This window comes from Oncorhynchus clarkii, chromosome 18 (assembly GCF_045791955.1).
Source record: "Oncorhynchus clarkii lewisi isolate Uvic-CL-2024 chromosome 18, UVic_Ocla_1.0, whole genome shotgun sequence".
Taxonomy (NCBI): Eukaryota; Metazoa; Chordata; class Actinopteri; order Salmoniformes; family Salmonidae; genus Oncorhynchus; species Oncorhynchus clarkii.
Window position 1 is genome coordinate 17,086,476 of NC_092164.1, and position 19,563 is coordinate 17,106,038.

At 49.9% G+C, this 19,563-nt stretch overlaps 1 protein-coding gene across 2 annotated transcripts in view; it reads left to right on the plus strand.

Annotated features, from left to right (window-relative positions):
• The first annotated feature begins 2,918 nt into the window (after positions 1–2,918).
• LOC139373100 (serine/threonine-protein phosphatase 2A regulatory subunit B'' subunit alpha-like) overlaps positions 2,919–19,563 on the plus strand; it is a 29,463-nt gene continuing 12,818 nt past the window's right edge. The window contains exons 1-2 of one of the 2 annotated variants that reach the window (XM_071113199.1): positions 2,919–6,292; positions 6,387–7,246. In XM_071113199.1, coding sequence (XP_070969300.1) covers positions 3,859–6,292; positions 6,387–7,246 — 3,294 coding nt within the window. In that variant the 5' untranslated portion in view covers positions 2,919–3,858. The remainder of the gene's footprint in view (positions 6,293–6,386; positions 7,247–19,563) is intronic. The other variant, XM_071113200.1, reaches the window with a different exon arrangement.

The window sequence follows — 19,563 nt, forward strand, 5'->3', positions numbered from 1 at the left end:
TGAGCAGCGTGTGTGTGTGTGCATGTGTGCATGTGTGTGTAATATGGGAGGGTAGCAGCTCTGAGGAATGTGTTCTCTCCCCCACTGTTCCACTGAGACTCCAACAAAACAGAGAGAGAGAGAGAGAGAGAGAGAGAGTGGGAGAGAGGCCCAGCACTACATAATGGTTATATCTGAGGAGCCCATTTCTTATCTGGATGGGCGGCTTTGAGTTCAAAACTGATGGTGAACCAGTCAAAAACACAACACATGTGGACGTGGTGGAGAGAAACAGGGAAACATCTGATCATGGATTAAAGACACCAGCCAGGGACATCAGAGTTCAATGGGACAGCCTTGGGGACATCAGAGTTCAATGGGACAGCCTGGGGGGAATCAGAGTGCAATGGGACAGCCTGGGGGGAATCAGAGTGCAATGGGACAGCCTTGGGGGAATCAGAGTTCAATGGGACAGCCTGGGGGGAATCAGAGTGCAATGGGACAGCCTTGGGGGAATTAGAGTGCAATGGGACAGCCTTGGGGGAATCAGAGTTCAATGGGACAGCCTTGGGGGAATCAGAGTTCAATCGGACAGCCTTGGGGGAATTAGAGTGCAATGGGACAGCCTTGGGGGAATCAGAGTTCAATGGGACAGCCTTGGGGGAATCAGAGTGCAATGGGACAGCCTTGGGGGAATCAGAGTTCAATGGGACAGCCTTGGGGGAATTAGAGTGCAATGGGACAGCCTTGGGGGAATCAGAGTTCAATGGGACAGCCTTGGGGGAATCAGAGTTCAATGGGACAGCCTTGGGGGAATTAGAGTGCAATGGGACAGCCTTGGGGGAATCAGAGTTCAATGGGACAGCCTTGGGGGAATCAGAGTTCAATCGGACAGCCTTGGGGGAATTAGAGTGCAATGGGACAGCCTTGGGGGAATCAGAGTTCAATGGGACAGCCTTGGGGGAATCAGAGTGCAATGGGACAGCCTTGGGGGAATTAGAGTGCAATGGGACAGCCTTGGGGGAATCAGAGTTCAATGGGACAGCCTTGGGGGAATTAGAGTGCAATGGGACAGCCTTGGGGGAATTAGAGTGCAATGGGACAGCCTTGGGGGAATCAGAGTTCAATGGGACAGCCTTGGGGGAATTAGAGTGCAATGGGACAGCCTTGGGGGAATCAGAGTTCAATGGGACAGCCTTGGGGGAATCAGAGTTCAATGGGACAGCCTTGGGGAAGGACACGTGTGTTGGTGTTTTAAACAGACCAATGGGCTTTTATTAGGTACTTCTGCACCGCTAACAGACTCTTAATACCACGACTGATATAAACATGTGAGAACACGTAGACCGTCCTCCATTCACCTCTCCTTCTTTCACCCTTAGGGGGATCCAAGACTGAGCAGAACAGAGAACAGACACCATATTAGAATGGATAAATGCTGGTCCTTGGTCCGTGCGCATGTGGAGTGTGTGACGTAAATTGCGTGGGTGTGGGTGATTGGCTAAACAGATGGTTACGTCAAAAGTTCAACTCATCGGAACTTTTCTCCGTGAAAATGGATGGAAATTGTATGGATATGGACACCTCACCTACGCTGACCCTCGACCTACGACTCCCATTGAGATTGGAAATCACTAGGGCCAAGGACCTCACAATACAATACTATCACTTAGGTGCCGATACGATATGTATTGCGATTCGATACTGGGGTTTTATTCGCGATTTGATGTTCCAAACTTTTTGCTCACCATATGTCTGCTGCGGAGAGACGAGAGATCATGAGAAAATACATTTTCAGGCATCATGGAAATAAAAGCACTATTTAAAAAGAAGATTAGGAACAAGCTATAGGATGAAAAATGTCCAGAGTTTTAGCGTAGGTACAGCCGACTAGCTCTAGCTAACATTGCCTAGCAACATTTTTTAAATATATAATATACAGTATATATACACTAATCTATACTTTGAGTCAACGTATCAATATAATATCTTCCAAAATAATAATGCGATATGTAAATATCATTCCCGCCCCCATCCCTAGAAACCACGGATAAAGGTCAAATCAACAAGCCAGTCTGGTCTCACCATTATACATTATACTTTCACCATCATTTTCTTCTCTTCTCTGCGCTCTGTAGTTTCTTCCGCTCTTTTTGATCGGGAACCAGCGTGTCGTGTGTGTGTGTGTGTGTGTGTGTGTGTGTCAGGAAGTGCACATGCGGTGTTGTACTCTTTGATGATAAAGGACTAAGGTCCCTCATATATACTGTCATCTGGAAGATAGCTGGAGGGCTGACAACACACACACACACACACGCCCCACCCCCACCCACACACACAGAGAAAAATAATTTGCTACAGGGTGACTGTCTAAATTATTGAACGCTATTTTTCTCTCCTTCCTTCTTTCTCTCCCTCCTTCCCCCTCACTCCTCCTTTTCTGTCAACTCACAGGTGGTGTCCTCCCATCAGAAACACACTGAGACCAGCTTGACAGCACAGGACGGAAGGAGGGAGCGAGAGAGAGAGAGAGAGAGAGAGAGAGAGAGAGAGAGAGAGAGAGAGAGAGGGAGCGAGAGTCGACATCTGTGAATCACATCAAGGCAGCTGTGGTTAGAGTGGACTGCAGTTATTTTACGAACGAGAGGCAGAGAGGGGGACAGAAGTGGAGAGAAGGAGAGAGAAGGATAAAAGGAGGGGGGGCCTGGGTGAGTTTCCAAGCCCAGGACGGTGAACCCTGATCGGGGGGTCTTTCAGGCGACAGTGGGGTTAGACCAGGCCCCTGGAGTTCCTTTGGAGAGATGAGGACCTCTGGGAAGATGGTGTTTAGACACAGGTGAAAATCAAATGAATCCTGACTCTAATGGATCCTGTGATGGATTGACCTTTTCTTTTTCTCATCTGAAGGGATATTTTCATTTTTTATGTGGACGTTTTTCTGTGTGGAAATGTGTCTATTTCAAGTCTTTCTGGTGTGGATTTTAAGGAGGCTGTTTAGTTGACTCTGTGGATCTGAAACTGCCCCACTCATCTGAAGGGATCTAAACAATAACTGTTTAGTTGACTCTGTGGATCTGAAACTGCCCCACTCATCTGAAGGGATCTAAACAATAACTATTTAGTTGACTCTGTGGATCTGAAACTGCCCCACTCATCTGAAGGGATCTAAACAATAACTGTTTAGTTGACTCTGTGGATCTGAAACTGCCCCACTCATCTGAGGGGATCTAAACAATAACTGTTTAGTTGACTCTGTGGATCTGAAACTGCCCCACTCATCTGAAGGGATCTAAACAATAACTGTTTAGTTGACTCTGTGGATCTGAAACTGCCCCACTCATCTGAAGGGATCTAAACAATAACTATTTAGTTGACTCTGTGGATCTGAAACTGCCCCACTCATCTGAAGGGATCTAAACAATAACTGTTTAGTTGACTCTGTGGATCTGAAACTGCCCCACTCATCTGAGGGGATCTAAACAATAACTGTTTAGTTGACTCTGTGGATCTGAAACTGCCCCACTCATCTGAAGGGATCTAAACAATAACTGTTTAGTTGACTCTGTGGATCTGAAACTGCCCCACTCATCTGAAGGGATCTAAACAATAACTGTTTAGTTGACTCTGTGGATCTGAAACTGCCCCACTCATCTGAAGGGATCTAAACAATAACTGTTTAGTTGACTCTGTGGATCTGAAACTGCCCCACTCATCTGAAGGGATCTAAACAATAACTATTTTGGCCTTGGATTTCTTTCACATATAATTTTTTGCTGGAGTTTTGTGTTTTTTTCCAATATGTTTTTTTCATGCAGTAATTGAGACTGCTCTGTAACCTTGGTAACCAAGCGGTAACCAAGCGTCAACTGAGCGGTAACCATGGCAGCAGCCTATCGCGTGGTAGTGAGCAGTGTTAGTTGCTACAGCAGCGTGGTGGTGGACCGTCGGGCTCAGAGTCACGCGGTGCACTACTGCTCCGGGTCATGTGGGGCGCTGTCCCAGGGACTGGACTGTACTGTGGTCCATCGCAGCACCTGCTCCGAGCTGCTGACCGCCCCCTCACACACACACGCTCACACACACCCCGACCCCTCACACACATTCACACACAACCTGACCCGAAACGCTAACTCTCCTCACCAAATCCCCAACAGCTGTAAATTTAGTATCACCAGCTCTATCGGGAGTTTTGGTGTTCCTAATGATCCTAACAGTGTGTATGGTGTGGTGGGGGAGGACAGTCCTCCATGGCGAGGTAAGAAGGCCAACACTACCACCACTACTACCAGCACTGGTCCTGACCGGCCTCTCCAGAGCTCTGCCAGTCTGAAGGACATTACAGGAGAAGCCATCAACCTGGCTAGTGGCAAACTCAAAGAGTTCTCTTTCGAGAAGCTCCGCCTCTCCACGAGTCACGTGACATTCAGGAAAGGTCGCAAGGTCAGGCCGGACTCCTACAGCCGTCGGTCCACGGACCTCGACATCGTCTACGGACACTTCACTGGGAACGTCGGAGGAACCGGGAATGGGACTATTACCGGAAATGGAAACGCCAATGATGAGAACCTGCCTCCTTTCAGCGACAAAGTGCTCAAAGTGCTCAAAGGCCTATCGCCTGCAGGCATCACTGCCGGGGGCGGGTCTCTATCCACAACCAGCCTATCCAGTGCCTCCAGGGCCGGGGGAGGGTCCACCAGTAGCCTATCCAGCGCCTGCTCTGGTTCCTTGGAGGCGGGGCTAAACACAGTGGCGTCTCTCTACCTCAGCTCATTAGCAGACGAGTCCCTCATCGCCCGGTTACTGGAGAAGACCCGTGCAGGGGAGGAGGGAGGAGTGGGAGGAGCAGGGGGGGAAGACATACGGGCCTGTCTGGACATTCTGGTCAAGTGTTCAGAGGACTTGAAGAAATGTACTGACATCATCAAGCAGTGTATCAGTCGGAAGAGTCCCGGGGGAGGGGAAGATGGGGGAGCCAGTCCAGAGAGCATCTACAGAGCTGTGATGACCAGACTGAGCTCCTATCTGAGGAAACTGCCTCTAGAGCTGGAGGGGGCTGGGTTAGGATTAGGGTCAGGGGCTGGAGGTCAAGGGTCAGGGATTGGAGGTCATAGCGAGTTGGCCGAGCTGGTTAGTAGTCTCCATATGTTGCAGCAAGCTGCTGTCCCCTTCTCACCCATATTTGGGAATGATCAACCTCCACGGTATGAGGATGTTGTTCAGAATCCTCCCTTACCCAAGAGCAGGGATATACTGCCACCCTCGTCACTCGCTCCAGACTCTTCTCTCTCTTTGTCCACTACGCCTGAGACAGCAGGGAGACATAAGGTTCAGACCAACGGGCTGCTGCACACACACACTCTGTCACACACACACTCTCCCTCACCGCACACACACACGTTGTCTATTTCTACCCCTCCAACCCAGGCACACACACCTTCATCGCAAACGCACACTCCGTCAGAGCGAACACACACTCCGTCCATCTCCCCCATGGAGGCTCTCTTCATTGAGGAGGATGCAGACCTGGGAAGGGGGCTGAACAGGGCTTCCAGACACACACACTCACACACACCGACCAGAAGCCTCACACACACTCACAGTCGGAACGGGACAGCTTTTAGTCCACACACACCCCCCAGCTCCGCGCACACACACCTCAGCCCCAATCTGTCACACGTACACGTTACACACACACTCCAGTCTGCCGGTGAAGACCTCACCTGCCCCCCAACCTCCGAACACACCCCTCCTGTCACTCATAGAGACGACGACATCGACAAGCTTCTGATGGACTTGGAGTGTCTGTCGCAGAGCATGGGTCGGGAGAGAGACAGAGTCAGAGAGGGAGAGAGAGAAAGAGAGGCGGAGCCCCCTCTCCCCATTAAGACCAGACAGAGGGGGACAGGACAGGGGAACACCTCCCCACAAACCCAACCCTCTCTCCAGACACAAACCCAAATCAACCCCCAGGCTCAAAGGCCTGTTCCTGTTAGCCACCTAACCGCTAACGCCCAGGCCAATAGGTCGACCCCCAGCTCCCCTGCTCCTCTTCTCCAGGCAGAGGGCAGCGTGGTGGGGCTGGGAGATGAGGAGGACAGGGCCCTGCTGCTGAGGATCCTGGAGAGCATTGAGAGCTTTGCCCAGGAGCTGGTGGACTCTGGGGGTAGTCCTGGGAACACTGGGAAGACTGGGGCTCAGAGCAAAGAGAAGGAGGTGATGAGACTCCTACAGGACACTCTGGCTACTGCAGCCAAGACTGACACTCTGACGCAGGCCAAACTACCTGGATCTCCACCAGCTGGGCAAGGTGACTGTCCGTATCCATCTGTTCCTATTTACGGTATTGTGTATATGTTGCACGGTTCTTCCTTCTATGTATGTGAACTGAACTGTGTCTTTACCTACAGATGGACCTGTAACCACGCCTGCACCCAGACCTACATCTGGTGCTGTATCCACGCCTGCACCCAGACCTACATCTGGTGCTGTATCCACGCCTGCACCCAGACCTACATCTGGTGCTGTAGCCACACCTGCACCCAGACCTACATCTGGTGCTGTATTCACGCCTGCACCCAGACCTACATCTGGTGCTGTATCCACGCCTGCACCCAGACTTACATCTGGTGCTGTAGCCACACCTGCACCCAGACCTACATCTGGTGCTGTATCCACGCCTGCACCCAGACTTACAGCTGGAGCTGTATCCATGCCTGCACCCAGACCTACATCTGGTGCTGTATCCACGCCTGCACCCAGACCTACATCTGGTGCTGTATCCACGCCTGCACCCAGACTTACAGCTGGAGCTGTTCCTACAGCTCTACCTGTCTCTTCAGCTCCCACACCTGTCCCTGTCCCTGTCCCCACAACCCTAGCAGAGTCTGTCGCTACAGACCATGCTACACCTTCTGCCCTACCCACACCTGTTCCACCACCTACAGTCGTACCCACACCTTCAGAAGCAGCCGCTAAACGTGAACATCCACCTGTAGCTGACCTGACAGCGGTACTTACCACCACAGCCACCCCTCCACCGGCTGTAACACCTGTCCCCTCCCCTGTCCCGCCCCCTACACCCTCCCCTGTCCCACCCCCTACACCCTCCCCTGTCCCGCCCCCTACACCCACACCTGGAGAGGCACCTGTTGCAACCATCACTGCTCCTCCTGTTGCCGTGAGACACCCGGTTGCCCCTAGCGATGTGGTTGCCCTGAGAGACATCGGCTCGACGCTGCTCATCCAGCAGACGCCCGAGGTGATCAGAGTGAGTACCCCTGACCGACGTGAGTGTGTGTGTGTGTGTTTGTGTGTGCGTGTGCGTGTGTGTGTGTGTCAGGCTGTCAGACTTCTATTAGTCAGGTCTACCTGCCTCTTCCTCTAATACTATTGCTGCTGAAGGAGACTACTTTCTCTGTGTTCTAGTTGAGAGATGTATTGCTGGTTGGATATGTGTATTTAATTTTTTTATTTTACCTTTATTTTACTAGGCAAGTCAGTTAAGAACAAATGATTTTTGTCAATGACGCCCTAGGAACTGTGGGTTAACTGAAGAAATAGATTAAGGGAGAGGGAGGCAGAGAGAGAGTGAGGCAGAGAGAGAGGGAGGCAGAGAGAGAGAGTGAGGCAGAGAGAGAGGGACAGAGAGAGCGAGAGAGACAGAGGGAGGCATGCAGAGAGTTAGAGGCAGAGAGAGAGGGAGGCAGAGACAGTGAGGGAGGCAGAGACAGAGAGGGAGGCAGAGACAGAGAGGGAGGCAGAGACAGAGAGGGAGGCAGAGACAGAGAGGGAGGCAGAGACAGGGAGGGAGGCAGAGACAGTGAGGGAGACAGAGACAGGGAGGGAGGCAGAGACCGTGAGGGAGACAGAGACAGGGAGGGAGGGAGGCAGAGACAGTGAGGGAGACAGAGACAGGGAGGGAGGCAGAGACAGAGAGGGAGGCAGTGACAGAGAGGGAGGCAGAGACAGGGAGGGAGGCAGAGACAGGGAGGGAGGCAGAGACGGAGAGGGAGGCAGAGACGGAGAGGGAGGCAGAGAGAGAGAGAGAGAGAGGGAGGCAGAGAGAGGAGGAAAGGAAGAGGTGGAGACAAAGTGGTGGCCAGCTCTCTCCTCTCCTCTGGAATGTTTGGGGTAGTTTAGGGCTTTGTGCTGTCACAGGAGACAGAGCATTATTGCTCTATGTTTGTGTGTGTGTGTGTGTGTGTCAGTATGTTAAAGTGGGAGGTACTTTAGGTTCCTGGGTGTTCCGTCAGTGCTGGGTGCCATGGTAACGTCATAAATACAGTCCCTTCAGGAAGTGTTCACACCCCTTGACTTATTCCACATGTTGTTGTGTTACAGACAGAATTTAAAATGCATCAAATATATTTTTTGCTCACCCATCTACATACAATACCACATAACATTTTTGCATATTTATTGTAAATTAAATACAGAAATATCTAGTTTACATAAGTATCCACACCAATACATGTTAGAATCACCTTTGGCAGTGATTACAGCTGTGAGTCTTTCTGGGTAAGTCTCTAAGAGCTTTATACACCTGGATTGTACAATATTTGAACATTATTCTTAAAAAAACATTTTTTTTTAGGCCAATCAGGGACATTCAATATTGTCTTGGTAAACAACTCTAGTGTAGATACGTGTTTTAGGTTAATGTCCTGTTGAATGGTGAATTTGTCTCCCAGTGTCTGTTGGATAGCAGACTGAACCAGGTTTTCCTCGAGGATATTGCCGGTGATTTTCTCTATTCCATTTCTTTTTAATTTGATTTATCCTAACAATAACAAGCAAACCCATAATATGATGCACTCACCACCATTCTGTAAAATATAAAGAGTGATACTCAGTGGTGTGTTGTGTTGGATTTACCCCAAACATAACTTTATGTCCTGAATACAAATCGTTCATTGCTTTGCCACATTTTTGTACAGTTTTACTTTATTTAGTTCCTTATTGCAAACAGGATGCATGTTTTAGAATATGTTTTATTCTGTACAGGCTTCCTTCTTTTCACTCTGTCATTTAGGTTAGTATTGTGGAGTAACTACAATGTTGTTGATCCATCCTCAGTTTTCTCTTATCACAACCATTAAACTCTGTAACTGTTTTAAAGTCACCATTGACCTCATTGTGAAATCCCTGAGCTGTTTCCTTCCTCTACAGCATCTGAATGACTTTCATGTTTAATTCATTTGTAAAAATGTCTGAAAACATAACTCCGTTTTGACATTATGGGGTATTGTGTTTAGACCAGTGACACAACATCTCAATTGAATCCATTTTAAATTGAGGCTGTAACACAACAACATGTGGAGAAAGTCAAAGGGTGTGAACACTTCCTGAAGGCCCTGTATGTGGCCTACATATCAACATGGAGTAAGGTTACACAGCATGGACAATCAACAGACAGGAGAGGTAGACGGAAAGAGAGAAGGAGGGATGACAAGGAGAGAGAGAGAGAGAGAGGAATGTAGATGAAGTGGTCCACTCACAGGCTCTCCTCTCTGATTGGTTGAAGTGTTATTTTGGGACCAGTCTCTGTTGTTGTAGTGTCACAGGCAGAACGGGTGTGTGTGTGTGTGTGTGTGTGTGCGTGTGCGTGTGCGTGTGTGTGTGTGTGTGTGTGTGTGTGTGTGTGGGGGGGGCTGATTGGAGCACAGCAGGAGACGGTGGGGGCTGTTGGCATTGGGAATGTTAATGGTGTTGTTACCAAGCACACACACACACACACACACACACACATACACACACACACACACACACACACACACACACACACACACACACACACACACACACACACACACACACACACACACTAGGCTGACAGATAGAGGTGTGATGGGGACCTAAATCTGTCTACTACGGCATCTTGCTAACAGACTCACTGTCGCCACAGTGTAAACGGACCCTGTGTGTGTGTGTGTGTGTGTGTGTGTGTGTGTGTGTGTGTGTGTGTGTGTGTGTGTGTGCTTTCTGACACCCGATGCCTCTTTGGCACTCTGAGAATTATGCAAATACACACCAGCGCCAACCCCGCCCCATGTCCTAATTAAACATTACCCTGTCAGTCACACTGAAGTGCGACACAGGGGTCCAAAGGCAGTGTGTTTGTGTGCTTGTGTGTGTGTGTGTGTGTGTGTGTTTGTGTGTGTGTGTGTGTGTCTGGTGACAGAGTAATATAGGCCTTTCTGCACCTGTCAGAGTGTTTCCATTAATCACCATGGAGACCAGGAGGCAAGGCCAGATGAATCCAAGGCCAGGCAAGCCAGTCGAATGCAGAGCAGAGAGCAAGACAAGACTAGCAGAACAGACAGCAGAGAGCAGACTAACCATTTGGAGCCCAGAACAGAAATGAGGGATAGCCAACCCTCCTCCTACCCTTCTACAGTGACTGCATTTCAAATGGCACCCTATTCCCTTGACCAGGGCCCTAGGCACTAGGGTGCCATTCGAGACGAAGCTAATAGAGCTGAAGGAAAACGTGTGAGAAAGAGAAGAGGTCGACAAGATGAATGGAGGGGTAAACAACAGGGGTTGTTGTCTTGGTGTCGGTACTTAATGACATCAGCTCCCGAATGCTTCCACAGGAAATGAGGTCACAGCAGGAAGCTCAGCCAAGCGGTGAAAGAAGCCCCCTCCCCCACTTTCCCACTACTTCCCTCTCTAACACAAAAATACACACACAGACACACCTTGGACTCATGGAGTCAGTGTTGCTGTGTGTAAGGAGTTTCCAACACTGACAATAGCCTCCAAGGTTAGCCACCCACACACATACACACACACACACACACACACGAAGCCTCCAGTCCCATGGTGACATCATACACCACTCCCAGTGCAGGCTGGGATATTGTCCAAACAATATTTCCCAGACACACACACATAGAAAGAGAGAGAGAATAGAAAACAACATCTGAAGAACTACACTTGATGCCATCACATTCCTCCACACACACACACACACACACACACACACACACACACACACACACACACACACACACACACACACACACACACACACACACACACACACACACAACACACACACACACACACACACACACACACACACACACACACACACTCACACACACACACACACAGAGGTAAGGATTAACATGTAACAGTCTCTCCGGTCACCTTAGTAACCATTGTCTGTTTACACAACTTCCTACATTTGTAATAAGTGTGTGTCTGTGTGTCCTGCAGCTCTCTGCTGTCATCTAGTTTTACTCTGTTGTTAACACACAGAGTTAAACAGGAGACATTCACCAGGGGCGACTTCATCCTCCTCCTGCTTCATCTAGGAGCTCTGCCTCCATCTGTTGGAGGAGAGGGGTACTGCAGTACAAGAGGTCTGCTGGAGGACAGGGGTACTGCAGTACAAGAGGTCTGCTGGAGGACAGGGGTACTGCAGTACAAGAGGTCTGCTGGAGGAGAGGGGTACTGCAGTACAAGAGGTCTGTTGGAGGAGAGGGGTACTGCAGTACAAGAGGTCTGCTGGGGGAGAGGGGTACTGCAGTACAAGAGGTCTGTTGGAGGAGAGGGGTACTGCAGTACAATAGGTCTGCTGCGGCAGAGGGGTACTGCAGTACAAGAGGTCTGCTGGGGGAGAGGGGTACCCCCTACAGATGTACAGGGGAGGGTAAAGGAGGAGAGAAGAGAAGCAGAGAAGGTGAGAGAAGGTGTTTATCTGGATCTGAGTGGGTCTAGGAGAGAGAGAGAGAGAAGGTGTTTATCTGGATCTGAGTGGGTCTAGGAGAGAGAGAGAGAGAGAGAAGGTGTTTATCTGGATCTGAGTGGGTCTAGGAGAGAGAGAGAGAAGGTGTTTATCTGGATCTGAGTGGGTCTAGGAGAGTTAGAGAGAGAAGGTGTTTATCTGGATCTGAGTAGGTCTAGGAGAGAGAGAGAGAGAGAGAGAAGGTGTTTATCTGGATCTGAGTGGGTCTAGGAGAGAGAGAGAGAGAAGGTGTTTATCTGGATCTGAGTGGGTCTAGGAGAGAGAGAGAGAGAAGGTGTTTATCTGGATCTGAGTGGGTCTAGGAGAGAGAGAGAGAAGGTGTTTATCTGGATCTGAGTGGGTCTAGGAGAGTTAGAGAGAGAAGTTGTTTATCTGGATCTGAGTGGGTCTAGGAGAGAGAGAGAGAGAGAGAGAGAAGGTGTTTATCTGGATCTGAGTGGGTCTAGGAGAGAGAGAGAGAGAGAGGTGTTTATCTGGATCTGAGTGGGTCTAGGAGAGAGAGAGAGAAGGTGTTTATCTGGATATGAGTGGGTCTAGGAGAGAGAGAGAGAGAGAGAAGGTGTTTATCTGGATCTGAGTGGGTCTAGGAGAGAGAGAGAGAAGGTGTTTATCTGGATCTGAGTGGGTCTAGGAGAGAGAGAGAGAGAAGGTGTTTATCTGGATCTGAGTGGGTCTAGGAGAGAGAGAGAGAAGGTGTTTATCTGGATCTGAGTGGGTCTAGGAGAGAGAGAGAGAGAGAGAGAGAGAGAAGGTGTTTATCTGGATCTGAGTGGGTCTAGGAGAGAGAGAGAGAGGGTGTTTATCTGGATCTGAGTGGGTCTAGGAGAGAGAGAGAGAGAGGGTGTTTATCTGGATCTGAGTGGGTCTAGGAGAGAGAGAGAGAAGGTGTTTATCTGGATCTGAGTGGGTCTAGGAGAGAGAGAGAGAGAAGGTGTTTATCTGGATCTGAGTGGGTCTATGAGAGAGAGAGAGAGAGAGAGAGAGAGAGAAGTGTTTATCTGGATCTGAGTGGGTCTAGGAGAGAGAGAGAGAGGGTGTTTATCTGGATCTGAGTGGGTCTAGGAGAGAGAGAGAGAGAAGGTGTTTATCTGGATCTGAGTGGGTCTAGGAGAGAGAGAGAGAGAAGGTGTTTATCTGGATCTGAGTGGGTCTAGGAGAGAGAGAGAAGGTGTTTATCTGGATCTGAGTGGGTCTAGGAGAGAGAGAGAGAGGGTGTTTATCTGGATCTGAGTGGGTCTAGGAGAGAGAGAGAGAAGGTGTTTATCTGGATCTGAGTGGGTCTAGGAGAGAGAGAGAGAGAAGGTGTTTATCTGGATCTGAGTGGGTCTAGGAGAGAGAGAGAGAGAAGGTGTTTATCTGGATCTGAGTGGGTCTAGGAGAGAGAGAGAGAGAAGGTGTTTATCTGGATCTGAGTGGGTCTATGAGAGAGAGAGAGAGAGAGAGAGAGAGAGAAGGTGTTTATCTGGATCTGAGTGGGTCTAGGAGAGAGAGAGAGAGGGTGTTTATCTGGATCTGAGTGGGTCTAGGAGAGAGAGAGAGAGAAGGTGTTTATCTGGATCTGAGTGGGTCTAGGAGAGAGAGAGAGAGAAGGTGTTTATCTGGATCTGAGTGGGTCTAGGAGAGAGAGAGAAGGTGTTTATCTGGATCTGAGTGGGTCTAGGAGAGAGAGAGAGAGGGTGTTTATCTGGATCTGTGGGTCTAGGAGAGAGAGAGAGAAGGTGTTTATCTGGATCTGAGTGGGTCTAGGAGAGAGAGAGAGAGAAGGTGTTTATCTGGATCTGAGTGGGTCTATGAGAGAGAGAGAGAGAGAGAGAGAGAGAGAAGGTGTTTATCTGGATCTGAGTGGGTCTAGGAGAGAGAGAGAGAGAAGGTGTTTATCTGGATCTGAGTGGGTCTAGGAGAGAGAGAGAAGGTGTTTATCTGGATCTGAGTGGGTCTAGGAGAGAGAGAGAGAGGGTGTTTATCTGGATCTGTGGGTCTAGGAGAGAGAGAGAGAAGGTGTTTATCTGGATCTGAGTGGGTCTAGGAGAGAGAGAGAGAGAAGGTGTTTATCTGGATCTGAGTGGGTCTATGAGAGAGAGAGAGAGAGAGAGAGAGAGAGAAGGTGTTTATCTGGATCTGAGTGGGTCTAGGAGAGAGAGAGAGAGGGTGTTTATCTGGATCTGAGTGGGTCTAGGAGAGAGAGAGAGAGAAGGTGTTTATCTGGATCTGAGTGGGTCTAGGAGAGAGAGAGAGAGAAGGTGTTTATCTGGATCTGAGTGGGTCTAGGAGAGAGAGAGAAGGTGTTTATCTGGATCTGAGTGGGTCTAGGAGAGAGAGAGAGAGGGTGTTTATCTGGATCTGAGTGGGTCTAGGAGAGAGAGAGAGAAGGTGTTTATCTGGATCTGAGTGGGTCTAGGAGAGAGAGAGAGAGAGAGAGGTGTTTATCTGGATCTGAGTGGGTCTAGGAGAGAGAGAGAGAGAGGGTGTTTATCTGGATCTGAGTGGGTCTAGGAGAGAGAGAGAGAGGTGTTTATCTGGATCTGAGTGGGTCTAGGAGAGAGAGAGAGAGAAGGTGTTTATCTGGATCTGAGTGGGTCTAGGAGAGAGAGAGAGAAGGTGTTTATCTGGATCTGAGTGGGTCTAGGAGAGAGAGAGAGAGAGAGAGAGAGAAGGTGTTTATCTGGATCTGAGTGGGTCTAGGAGAGAAAAAGAGAGAGAAGGTGTTTATCTGGATCTGAGTGGGTCTAGGAGAGAGAGAGAGAGAAGGTGTTTATCTGGATCTGAGTGGGTCTAGGAGAGAGAGAGAGAACATATATGTTACAGTGCAATCTGGCAGGTTTCTGAAATAGTTAGGAAATAGTCTGTGTTATGTGTTAACTACTGGGTCTGGTCAGCTTCTAACTCAGACACATAGTGCCCTCTTGTCTGCGGATGTGCGCGCGTGTGTGTGTGTGTGTGTGTGTGTGTGTGTGTGTTTGTGTGTGTGTGTGTGTTGGGAGAGGAAGTCAGTCTGGGAATAGAGCAGAGATGTGAAATGTGTTTCCTCGTTGTTGGCACGGTTGCCCTTAGAACATTCCGACCGATGCAGCCAACCCAAGCCAAGGGTCGTTACCACGGAGATGGCATTTATGCATGCCTATTTTCAAGTATGTGTGTGTGTGTGTGTGTGTGTGTGTGTGTGTGTGAAGTCTGCCTAGTTGCTGCAGCAGAAATAAGCCTATAGAGTTAAGCCAACCCCTTGTACCATTTGACAACAATAAAGGACATCACAGTGACACTTGACAGTTCATTCTATGACACTTTCATAAATGTTGTTGTGAAAACAAGTATTCAACTGTTGTTGATTTGAGTGTACAAGCCAGTCCAACTTAATTATAACACTCTTCTTACACCACACGTCAATGACAAAGTACTTCCTGCTAATGCACTAGCTATCGCTGGTGGATAAGGGAAGGTAGCATGTGTTGAAGGTTTGTTGACCTTTCTCTGAAATATTATATATATATATGTAATTTCACATGATGCTTCCACTTTAAAATAATAACAACTTGTAGGCGTTAGTAATTGTTTACTTAAAAGTGAAGAGATTAGGGGAGGAGAGAAGAGAGGAGGAGAGGGGAGGGGAGGAGAGAGGAGGGGGGGCGAGAATATGATAAGAGGAGGGTAGAGGAAAAGGGAGGGCAGGAGAGGGGAGGAGAGAAGAGAGGAGGAGATGGGAGGAGAGAAGAGAGGAGGAGAGGCGAGGGGGGGAGAGAGGAGGGGGGCGGAAATATGATAAGAGGAGGGTAGAGGAAAAGGGAGGGCAGGAGAGGGGAGGAGAGAAGAGAGGAGGAGATGGGAGGAGAGAAGAGAGGAGGAGAGGGGAGAGAAGAGAGGAGGAGAGGGGAGGAGAGACGAGAGGAGGAGAGGGGGGGAGAAGAGAGGAGGAGAGGGGAGGGGAGGAGAGAGGAGGGGAGAAGAGGGGAGGGGAGGGGAGAAGAGAGGAGGAGAGGCGAGGGGAGAAGAGAGGAGGAGACAGGAGGGGAGAGGAGAGGGGAGGAGAGAAGAGAGGAGGGGAGGGGAGGGGAGAAGAGAGGAGGAGAGGGGTGGAGAGAAGAGAGGAGGAGATGGGAGGAAAGAAGTGAGGAGAGGAGGAGATGGGAGGAGAGAAGAGAGGAGGAGAGGGGAGGAGAGAAGAGAGGAGGAGACGGGAGGGGAGAAGAGAGGAGGAGAAGGGAGGAGAGAAGAGAGGAGGAGAAGGGAGGAGAGAAGAGAGGAGGAGAAGGGAGGAGAGAAGAGAGGAGGAGAAGGGAGGAGAGAAGAGAGGAGGAGAAGGGAGGAGAGAAGAGAGGAGGAGAGGGGAGGGGAGAAGAGAGGAGGAGAGGCGAGGGGAGAAGAGAGGAGGAGAGGCGAGGGGAGAAGAGAGGAGGGGAGGCGAGGGGGAGGAGAGGGGAGGGGAGAAGAGAGGAGGGGGGCGGAAAGCGATAAGAGGAGGGTAGAGGAAAAGGGAGGGCAGGAGAGGGGAGGCGAGAAGAGAGGAGGAGAGGGCAGGAGAGGGGAATAGAGAAGTGAGGAGAGGGGAGAGAGGAGGGGGGCAGAAAGCGATAAGAGGAGGGTAGAGGAAAAGGGAGGACAGGAGAGGGGAGGGGAGAAGAGAGGAGGAGAAGGGAGGAGAGAAGAGAGGAGGAGAAGGGAGGAGAGAAGAGAGGAGGAGAAGGGAGGAGAGAAGAGAGGAGGAGACGGGAGGGGAGAAGAGAGGAGGAGAAGGGAGGAGAGGAGAGAGGAGGAGAGGGGAGGGGAGAAGAGAGGAGGAGAGGCGAGGGGAGAAGAGAGGAGGAGAGGCGAGGGGAGAAGAGAGGAGGGGAGGCGAGGGGGGAGGAGAGGGGAGGGGAGAAGAGAGGAGGGGGGCGGAAAGCGATAAGAGGAGGGTAGAGGAAAAGGGAGGGCAGGAGAGGGGAGGCGAGAAGAGAGGAGGAGAGGGCAGGAGAGGGGAATAGAGAAGTGAGGAGAGGGGAGAGAGGAGGGGGGCAGAAAGCGATAAGAGGAGGGTAGAGGAAAAGGGAGGACAGGAGAGGGGAGGGGAGAAGAGAGGAGGAGAGGGCAGGAGAGGGGAGAGAGGAGGGGGGCAGAAAGCGATAAGAGGAGGGTAGAGGAAAAGGGAGGACAGGAGAGGGGAGGACGAGGCCTAGGGTCAGTCTAGTGGACCGGTTTAAGCCGCTACCTCTGGTGCACAAATACCACTGCAGCATGGACTCAAATCCACTGCTATTACAGCGCTCTCTTTTCTCCTCTTTTCTCTCTAATTCTGTACTGCTCCACTCCTTTACAAAAAGACAAACGAAAAGAAGAAGAGGTTAGGGGAGGAGAGAAGGAGGTAAGCGGAAGAGAGAAGGACGTAAGCGAAGAAGAGACGAGAAGAGAGGAGAAGCCTGTCAGTTGGTCAGCGAGGAAAAGAGCACGCAGCTGGGTCAATGACATCTGTTCAGGGTCCGCTTACACACACATACGCACGCACGCACGCACGCACGCACACACACACACACACACACACACACACACACACACACGCAAGCACACGCACACACACAAACACACACACGCAAGCACACACACACACTCATCTGCGCTTGTCTCTGAGATTTATGACTCACCAAGTGTAGGGGTGCTTTAGGAACAACCAACCCACGTTTTAGCTGTCACAAATAGCAGATAGCTTTTAGCATGATTCCACTGCCAGCACCGTTTAGCTACATACAGATGCTTTGAAAAACGCTAATGGTGGACCGAGCTACTAATAATAGCACTGAGCAGTTGCAACAGAAAACCACAACAAAGTCGTGTGAGCCACACAATCATTGAGACAATGTGCATTGCAAATCATGCAGGCAAAGAGAAAGACTTGCAGTGCTATTTACAAGTATTTGAACTTCAGCTCTTGGAGGTGGCAGTGTGTATGTGTGTCAAGGATGTGACCTTGGCTTGACAACACTGCACCTGTAAATAATTGTGTGTGTGTGTGTGTGTGTGTGTGTGTGTGTGTGTGTGTGTGTGTGTGTGTGTGTGTGTGTGTGCGTGCGTGGAGGGGGAGAGCTGAAAACGCAAGGTGACTCCCTCACTGAGGGTTTGTGTCGTACACACCTACACACACACACACACACACACACGGTGGGATTATTCACTTCATGTCGAGCATGTCTGATGTTCCTGTCGTAACTCTCTCCCCTCCTGTCAGCTGTAGCGCTCTGTTCAGTTCTACTACCAACTGGTACGTGTGACCAATCCTCTCCTCCAACTTCCTGCAGCGTTTAGTTCCAGCCCTGCTCTAACATACCCGATTCTGTTAGTCAGGGGTTCATCAGGACATTGATTAGCTGAATCAGGTGTGTTAAGAGCAGGGCTGGAACAAAGCCCTGCACGCCTAGTAGCTCTGTAGTAAGAGGATTGGTCACCCCTGTTATAGATTGTGAGACTCTCCCCGTGCAGCCTTCTGCTCTACCTGTAACTACGCTGCACCTGGTGAGGCCAGTAGCCACAGATGTTTTACCATTTGGTTAGTGGACTGGGCACTGGTTGACAGGCTAGACATACAGTAGCACTGTAGACCGGCATTGAGGATTCTAGGTTCACAGCCACAGGTTCACAGGTTCACAGCCACGGCCACTAGATGGGGCTGAGCGATCCTTTAGTCCAGACTTCACTCAGAACATCCAGAATACTGTTGAGGCTAACTTTAGCCAGTGATGCTAGGGGATGGGGGGCAGGGGAGCGGGGAACACACAGATATGCAACACAACCAAACCAAACCCCCGGCCCTACCCTTTCGCTCAGGACAGCCGGTGTGTGTGTGTGTGTGTGTGTGTGTGTGTGTGTGTCGCAGCCAGACCTCGGCCTGTCTCATATTTCCCAGAGTCTCTCAGTTTGATTCTCAGAGCGACAGGCGACAGAAGGACTAAACCATAGAACCAGAGAACCACAGGGGAGACAGGAACTTTTCTACTCCAGAGAGAAGCACTCTGTTGGGCCACGTATAGCCACCGGCTGGCCCGCCGCTATGGTTTTACAAGATACGCTAGGAGCTAACACACGGAAAATATATCAGTGCACACACACGGATAAGCTACGGACTCAACCCTGAGAGAGAAAATATAGGTGTGTCTGAGTGTGGGTCTACAGTATTTGTCAATATTAGAGAGTGTTTGTGTGGAAGTGAAGCAACAGGAAAGTTTGATTGAGAAAGAGTGCGAGTGTGTGTGTGACTAGCAGACATGGAGTGAGAACCAGCTAGCTGCAGGTGGACTCAGAACCGACCTGGAACACTGTCCAGTTGGATCGTCCTTCGTTTCTCTGTGGACTCATTTTCTTCTCTTGGGGGACTCTTTTCTTTTTCGATATATTCTGTTACTCTTTTTGTTCTTGTCTCCTTCAATCTGTTCTCCTGGATACCTGAAAGGAATCATCCCTCGTTCCGTTGGACAGAATGGAGAGAATAAAATACTTTGGAGAAAAGAAATAGAAAGCTGGAATCCATTGCATGGAGAGAGTGAACAACTTAAAAGAAGAGAGAATTATAGAGCTGTGGTCTGTAGATAGACTGTAGACTCCATGGAGCTGTTGGTTGTCTGGTAGTCCTGTCTGTAATTCTACACCAGGGCCTGTCTGTGGTTCATCTGGCTCTCAGGGGGTTTTGCTGCACCCTCCAACACCAGCTGGGAATCTGAATGAACTTTGAACTTGAACCGCTACCTAAGAAACGGATGCAATAAAGTAATCATCGTCACCTTCATCCTCTCCTATCAACGGCATCTTCATCCTCTCCTATCATCGTCATCTTCATCCTCTCCTATCATCGTCACCTTCATACTCTCCTA